The sequence below is a fragment of the Carassius auratus genome, chromosome 5 (genome assembly GCF_003368295.1).
Source record: "Carassius auratus strain Wakin chromosome 5, ASM336829v1, whole genome shotgun sequence".
Taxonomy (NCBI): domain Eukaryota; kingdom Metazoa; phylum Chordata; class Actinopteri; order Cypriniformes; family Cyprinidae; genus Carassius; species Carassius auratus.
In genome coordinates this window covers 25,856,538-25,865,002 of record NC_039247.1, presented here as the reverse complement: position 1 = coordinate 25,865,002, position 8,465 = coordinate 25,856,538, and the positions used below count along the sequence as shown (strand labels likewise).

The following is an 8,465-nucleotide window of genomic DNA, read 5'->3' as shown; positions in this document are numbered from 1 at the left end:
TCCAAATGGATATGCTTTTCCAACCATGGAATTATCAACTGGGACCATCACTCTATCATGATGAAATTTACGAAAATACCAATTACTATTCTAGGATGATACAGAAAACATAAAGACACAAATGCATACTACTGTATTTATTTTGTATAAGCCTTTGAGATTTATAATAAAGCAATAAGTCCCAAGAAACTGTGGTTTACAGTGAATTTATAACAGCTAAGGAGTGTTTCCATATACGTAGTAAGGTTTCGCAAAATTACACAGAGCAAACAAAGTGTAATGATATTAATAAAAACATTATATCTCAACCAAACAATGTTCCTCAGAAATGGTAGTTTTTTTGACTGGACACATTGGAGTCCAAACCAAAGTAAAAATGCATATGGAAAAACTTCTGTAGGAGACATCTTCAGATGGTTATGCTCTTTGCTTCATGAATCAGAATCAGAATCAGAATCAGAATCAGAAAGAGCTTTATTGCCAAGTATGCTTATGCATACAAGGAATTTGTTTTAGTGACATAAGCTTCCAGTACACAGAGACAACAACACACACTCAAAAAAAAAAGAGAGATTTACAAATTGGCAAATAAATAAGTGTATAAACAATTGTGCTATAAATTATAATGGAATAGGATTGAGGGAGATGCAGGAATGTTCTAGGATGGAGGGTTAACAAATACATATAAGGATATTGCACGTTTATAAGCATAAGTAGGGAACATTTTACTGTTCATGAGGTAGATTGCCTGGGGGAAGAAACTGTACTTGTGCCTTGCTGTTCTGGTGTTTGCGGCTCTGAGGTGCCGGCCAGATGGCAAAAGTTCAAAGATGGGGTGACTTGGATGTGAGGGATTTAGAGTGATTTTCTGAGCACCTTTCCTCGCTCTGGATGTATACAGTTCTTGAAGGGTGGGCAGGGGAGCACCAATAATCCTTTCAGCAGTCCGAACAGTTCTCTGTAGTCTTCTTGTTGCTGAACCAAACCAGACAGTTATTGAAGTACAGAGGACAGACTCAATGACGGCTGAGTAGAACTGTTTCAGCAGCTCCTGTGGCAAGTTAAACTTCCTCAGCTGGCGAAGGAAATACAACCTTTGTTGGGCCTTTTTAACAATGGAGTTAATGTGATTGTCCCACTTCAGGTCCTGAGAGATGGTGGTTCCCAGGAATCTGAATGACTCCACTGCAGTCACAAGTCCTGTTCATGATGGTGAGTGGGGAAAGTGCAGGGGGGTTTCTCCTAAAGTCCACGATCATCTCCACTGTTTTGAGCGTGTTCAGCTCCAGGTTGTTAAGACTGCACCAGACAGCCAGCTGCTCAACCTCTTGTCTGTAAGCAGACTCATCACCGTCCTGGATGAGGCCGATGACTGTAGTGTCATCTGCAAACTTTAGGAGCTTGACAGAGGGGTCTTTAGAGGTGCAGTTGTTGGTGTACAGGGAGAAAAGCAGAGGGGAGAGAACACATCCCTGAGGGGCACCAGTGTTGGTGGAGCAGCTGTTTGATGTGAATTTCCCCAGTCTCACTAACTGTTGCCTATCTGTCAGAAAGCTGGTGATCCACTGACAGATAGAGCTAGGAACAGAGAGCTGGGTCAGTTTGGTCTGAAGGGCTGTTGGGATGATGGTGTTGAAAGCCAAACTAAAGTCCACAAATAGGATCCTCACATAAGTCCCTGTTTTGTCCAGATGTTGCAGGATGAAGTGCAATCCCATGTTGATTGCATCATCCACGGACCTGTTTGCTCGGTAAGCAAACTGGAGGGGGTCCAGTAAGGGTCCAGTGATGTCCTTCAGATAAGTCAGAACCAGTTTTTCAAACGACTTCATGACGACAGACGTTAGAGCCACAGGTCTGTAGTCGTTAAGTTCTGCTATCTTGGGTTTCTTTGGGATGGGGATGATGGTGGGGCGTTTGAAGCAGGAAGGCACTTCACACAACTCCAGGGATCTGTTGAAGATCCGTGAAAAGATGGTCACCACAGATGGTCTTTTCAGAGAGGCTGGTGTAACACCATCTGGGCCTGGTGCTTTTCTTCTTTTGTTCTTCTTGACCTGGCGCACATCATCATGAATATGCAGAAATATTAGTCTGATGACACTCCTTGGGGTTAGACAACACATTTCAGGACCTACTCATTGTCGAAATCATACTTTAGATTTAATACTGCCACATGGAATTGATGTTGATAGTGTTGAAATTACGCAGCCAAGTGATGATATCTCAGTTCATTATTCAGTTTTGTGCAAACTTCATACAGCCAAAATTGTAAATTCTACAGTAATTCTTGTTACAAGTATGGAAGAACCACCACTTCTACCACAAAAGACTGCTTTTTAAATTATCTTCCTGATGTATTAAAATTCTTTAGGGAGCCAGTGCATAGTAATGTCTAAATTAAGGCCTATGCTCTCAATGTCAAATGTAGGAATGTTAATCCATGCATTTATGACCTCAATGTTATGATTATTGTAATGCTTTATTGGGTGGATGTTCTGCACGCTTAGTAAACAAACTACAGCTAGTCCAAAATGCAGCAGCAAGAGTTCTTACTAGAACCAGGAAGTATGACCATATTAGCAAGGTCCTGTCAACTCTGCACTGGCTCCCTATCAAACATCGTATAGATTTTAAAATATTGCTTATTACTTATAAAGCCCTGAATGGTTTAGCACTTGGGTATTTGAATGAGCTCCTTTTACATTATAATCCTCAACATCCGCTACGTTCTCAAAAGTCAGGCAATTTGATAATACCTAGAATATCAAACTCAACTGCAGGCGGCAGATCCTTTTCCTATTTGGCGCCTAAACTCTGGAATAACCTACCTGACATTGTTAGGGAGGCAGACAACCTCTTGCAATTTAAATATAGATTAAAGACCCATCTCTTTAACCTGGCTTACACATAACATACTAATATGTTTTTAATATCCAATCCATTAAAGGATTTTTAGGCTGTATTATTTAGGTAAACCGGAACCGGGAACACTTCCCATACCACCCGATGTACTTGCTACATCATTAGAAGAATTGCATCTACGCTAATATTAGTCTGTTTCTCTCTTATTCCGAGGTCACCATAGCCACCAGCTCCAGTCTGTATCCAGATCAGAGGGTCACTGCAGTCACCCGGATCAAGTACGTATCCGGACCAGATGGTAGATCAGCACCCAGGAAGGACCTCTACATCCCTGAAAGACAGCGGAGACCAGGACAACTAGAGCCCCAGATACAGATGCCCTGTAAAGACCTTGTCTCAGATGACCAACAGGACAAGACCACAGGAAACAGATGATTCTTCTGCACAATCTGACTTTGCTGCTACCTGGAATTGAACTACTGGTTTCGTCTGGTCAGAGGAGAACTGGCCCCCCAACTGAGCCTGGTTTCTCCCAAGGTTTTTTTCTCCATTCTGTCACCGATGGAGTTTTGGTTCCTTGCCACTGTCGCCTCTGGCTTGCTTAGTTGGGGACACTTCATCTACAGCAATATCGTTGACTTGATTGCAAATAAATGCACAGACACTATTTAACCGAACAGAGATGACATCACTGAAATCAATGATGAACTGCCTTTAACTGTCATTTTGCATTATTGACACACTGTTTTCCTAATGAATGTTGTTCAGTTGCTTTGACACAATGTATTTTGTTTAAAGCGCTATATAAATAAAGGTGACTTGACTTGACTGCTCATTGAAAAGCTTTAAGTACAAAAAATCCTAAAGGACCTAGTTTGACTGTGTGATGGCTTCTCCACTGTGATGGCTCCAATGCATCTGTTGCCTGTGGCACACCTCCTCCAATTACAGTCCTATCAGTTTCTATAGGTGCACTTTGTGCTTGGACAGCAAACAAGAAACATTTATTTTTTCGTATTTGTTATTTGTTTGTTGTTATTATTATTTTTTAATTATATTTGGTTTTGCATATATTCAATTATTGATGCCTTCTACAGTATGTAAATATTGTGCATAAATATAGTTGTCTTCAGGTAATCTAAAATTGTTTTTCTGAATTAATTTGTTTTATTCAAATTAACTCAAGAAATTAATCAATATCAAGAATGAACCTCAATGCACTGGGTTACACCAAAATTTGTGGTCAGATCAGAAAAAAATACCTCCTTATGACAACAACTGTATGTTTTTAGTGACAGTATATCATAAATCTTGTTTGCACAAATATAGATGTGTACAGTAGATGTAGAAGTTTTTTTCTCAAATAATTAATTATGTTACTTTAAGGTATCCTGAGTGCACTGGTCAAAGAAAAATACATTACACAATGAGTTGCACAAAGAGTTTTATTAAAACACTACAGAAAAGCCACACCCTGAGGAGATTAGGCTTTACACTGGTCATGAATACACCCATTTAATGAACAAATGTGTTTAGCATGATCCAGTTGAATGAAGATATTGATTGTTATCTATGGAGCTCCACAGATGGTCAGCAAGATCTTTTCATAATCCCCCTTTGTTTCTTTCTGTAAAAATAAAGAAACCACTTTTCATTGAGGTTTCAAATGCAAGGGATCTAAGAAATTAAATACAAAGTCTTCTCAGATCACCCATTATAAGTTACGCATACTCACCAGAATGTCTTCCTGAAGGGTTTTGCCATACATCCTCTTGTACTCTTGCATGATTTTCAGCAGGTCAATTTCTGAACGACTCACAATGATTCTAGTCAGTGTGTCAGTGTTGGTTCCTAACCCCTATAAAGCAAGACCATATTAGAGTTAAATTGATTTGATAGTGTGATTGAATTCTGGTGGCAGCTATATTTTTTTATCCTTTTTGATCATTGGCCCAAAAAAAAAAAAAAAAATTCTGAAAAAATTGATCAAATGGAATACATTTCATGATGTTCTCTGTCACTTTACCTTCATTGCCAGGTGAAGCCTTTCTGCAAAGTAGGCAGGTTTGTTCCAAGCACTCTTCACTAAAACATGAAAAAGACAGAAAATTGTTAATTCAGACACAAACAAACAAACTAATTAATACAAACCTTTCATTCTAAAAATTCTTCTTCTTCTTATTGGCATTAATTATAATTATAAATGAATTTGAACAATGTTCAATATTTTTTTACATACATTTTGTCAATCTTGGACATATGTACCCAACCTAAAGTTTTCATGTGTGAGAATGAAACCACCCTCAACGAAACCATTCTCAACATGCACAGCTGGAAAAACAGGCCAGTCTTTTTCAACGAGTTTTAAAACGACTATTTCTCTTTCACACACCCACACAGAAACACAATGGACTAAAGTGAAGTCTTATTTAATTACCCAGGGTCATCAGGCAGTCTTCAAAGCTTCCATGCAGCTCACCCTCAAGATCTTTAGCCAAACCGTCTTTGCTCAGTTGGGCATAAAATTGTAAAACTGTAGGGAAAATAAAATAAAATAAAAACAAGCTGAACTACACCAAAATGGCATAACATAAAAAGAGACTATCTCCGAAGAGGAATCAGAGTTGTCCACTTACTTTTGCACAACTGAGCTTCACTCCTGTTTGTGAGGATGTCGATCAGAACAGAGCAAACAGTGCCGATCCGATTCTCTCCTGCTTCAAAAAGAGCCTGAAACAACAACATAGTAAAGTCAGAGACAGTCAATGTCTACATTTGGATAACACTTTAGAATAATGGTCCATTGTTAACAAGTGTGCAGGAAGTAATAGGTAGTGCAACATGAACAGAGAATCATATACCATTAACTAATATGGAAGCAAGATTAACTAACTAGTAAGTAATAACAAATAAGGAACATTTGTCCTTATTAGGTATTTGATAATTACTAAATAAAATATCCTCATTGAGAACTTCTTGTAGACTGTGACCAATTAATAAAGAATAACCAATTTATTACAAATCACAGTGATTTAACTAATGTAACTAATTGCAGTAACATGTCTAAAAAACTAATTTAAAAATTCGTAACATGGCCATAAAATGTATTTTTCATAATCGTTCATCTCAAAGGGGTTCTTCGTGGAAACAAAATGATGAATATTAAAAACTATGAGGGTGAGTAAATTATGGGGTAATTTAAATTTTTGGGTGAACTATCCCTTTAACATACAGTAGTACTACCTATTAGTTTCTGCATGGATACTTGTTAACTAGAGATCATTATTCTAAAGTGTTATCCATCATTTGTTGTCATTTCATTCAGTTTTTACCTTTGCTTCACTCTTAGCCAATCCTTCGTCAATGTTGCTGTCTTCACTCCTGGTTGCCTGAAGTTATTATATATTGATTAGTAATATGTCATCATCTATGCAATAAACAAGATTATTTTCTTGTTCTCTAACAAAACTGCCACTGAACTGTTATTGTTGTACCTTGCAAAGAGCAAGCAAGGTTGTCTCGAGATCTCCTTTAACTTCACTTTTAATATTTTCCTCCAGCAGCTCTCCGTAGACTGTTCAACAAAAAGAGGTTAGCAGCTACCTCTGCTTTTAGGAAGAACTTGAACAGTATGCTTTTAAATCTTTCTTGTTACCTTCTTTATAAGAAGTCTTCAGTGCTGTAATCTCCTTGTTTGACCTGGTCCCCAGAATTTCATTTAGGACGGCTTCAGTTGTCCCAAGACCCTGATTATCATTGACATTATAGTATTAGTAAGTAGATTTAAGTATTTAGTATTTAGGAAGCACACACACATACACACACACATATACACACACACACACACGCACACGCACACGCACACACGCACGCACGCACGCACGCACACACACACACACACACACACACACACACAAACAAACACTTATATATATATTACAATAAGTACAGTTACAAGTTGTACCTTCATGGCTCCTTTCATTTCAAAAGCATCATACTCGGGAGGAGTCATCAACAAGGCCAGGACAACTTCCTCAAAATCTGACTTCAGAGCTTTTTTCAAGTCAGCTGCCAGAGCCTGAGGATTAATACATTCATATTAAATTAATAAAAAGCTATTAGAACAAGATAAAACTAAACAATGTAATAAACAGCCTATGATTAACAAAAGTATTGAAAAAGTGTAAAATGTTCAATTGCTGATATTCCATTATTTATAAAGCATCTAAAATCAAAACAGACTACATATGAAGCCTAGGTCTCATAGAGTATTTAACGATTGTTGATTGTTATTTAAGGTGGAATGGAAAGTTTCAATAAGTAACAGACGAATAAGTAACAGAATTCAAACAAACACTGAATACTTAAAAATATGTTAAAGGATGTGAATATGCTTACTTTTCCTGTACTCTGCTGATAGGCTGCTTTGATCTGTTGTCTTTGTGCATTGCTCCTCTTTGCTATCACCTCCACAATAGTGGCTTCATCCACACCTTCATGAGAAAAAAACAGGGCATCTTAGCAGCTGTTTTCACATGAGCAGCTATTTACAGATAAATACTGCTGGATCTTGGTATTAATGGGTAATTGTACATGAGTGCACTTGATTCCTTGTAATGAATCACTGGTAAATTATGTCAGTACAGAAGCATTATAATACAAGTCCCAACAGAGCTATATAATAGGTAAAAGTATAAAAGCAGTCTTCCTGCTATGACATAATAGGTGAGGTGAGTCTTCCAAACATGCAACAACACAAAAAAATGTACAGTATTTGCAAAACTTCTACTTGCGTTTCAACAGAGGATATTAAACATGTTTAACTTTGCATTTTACCTTTGGTCTCAATGGCTTTCTTTAATTTTTCAGCATCATTCTGGGCATTAAAATTAGTAGCAGCCTTGACTGTTCCAAAATATCCCGTCTCAAAAGGAGCAGGTTTAAAACCCTGAAATGAAATATATAGCAACATATAAGTACATATCAGTAATGGTAGTTTTTTTCTGAGGTGTGCTTGTGTTAGTCATTGCATACAGGAGACCCACCTAATGTTCATCTTTTTGAACAACCACAAGTTAACGTATTTACTTACCTTGTCGTCATTTTGTTGCTCTAAGAATTTCTTGAAAAAAGCCATCTTGCGAGCTTTGAAGACACTATAAAGAATTAAGCAAATGAAGAAGTCATTGCAAACATTGTCGGGATTAATCTACTGGAGATTGACATATTAATTCCATTAACATCATCAATTACTTCATTATGAATATAGCATCATGAATACTTGTTGGCTTTATTAATTAGGGTAAGCTACAGACTTGCAGTTAAATGAATTTACAAACACAACTCACCTGTTCCTCTGTAAAGTTCGTAAGAGCAGATCTGTAGTGAGTAATTTCAGGAACAGAACCTGTCTTTTTATTCCTTATACACACCCACAAAAAAAAAAAAAAATGGGCTGGGGGAAGATGTTAGACCGGGTTATTCTGGTTGTACCTGTCTGTAAAGTTTGTGATAATCTTGCATTTAATGTGTTTGCCGTACTCACCCCAAGTTGTAGTCTAAATCTAACACAAAATAAAACTTCAATTGAAACTTTCATA

At 37.5% G+C, this 8,465-nt stretch overlaps 1 protein-coding gene across 1 annotated transcript; it reads right to left on the bottom strand.

The window, feature by feature from the left end:
• Nucleotides 1–4,294: 4,294 nt before the first annotated feature.
• Nucleotides 4,295–8,309, bottom strand: LOC113083854 (annexin A1). Its single transcript, XM_026254715.1, has 13 exons — nt 8,214–8,309; nt 7,958–8,021; nt 7,702–7,813; nt 7,264–7,358; nt 6,830–6,943; nt 6,521–6,611; nt 6,360–6,439; nt 6,198–6,254; nt 5,502–5,595; nt 5,303–5,398; nt 4,892–4,950; nt 4,601–4,723; nt 4,295–4,492 (listed from the first exon to the last, which is right to left on the bottom strand). Exons 2-13 carry the CDS (start codon nt 8,000–8,002, stop codon nt 4,436–4,438), a joined length of 1,023 nt encoding a protein of 340 aa, XP_026110500.1. The 5' UTR covers nt 8,003–8,021; nt 8,214–8,309; the 3' UTR covers nt 4,295–4,435.
• Nucleotides 8,310–8,465: the final 156 nt, after the last annotated feature.

Bases quoted from the DNA above. Each gene is read 5' to 3' on its own strand.
- LOC113083854 (XM_026254715.1), bottom strand. From the start codon at position 8,002: ATGGCTTTTTTCAAGAAATTCTTAGAGCAACAAAATGACGACAAG. The intron at 7,359-7,701 runs GTAAAATGCAAA...TTTCTCATGAAG, and splicing joins GAAAGCCATTGAGACCAAAG to GTGTGGATGAAGCCACTATT. The intron at 5,596-6,197 runs GTAAAAACTGAA...TTGTTGTTTCAG, and splicing joins TGGCTAAGAGTGAAGCAAAG to GCTCTTTTTGAAGCAGGAGA.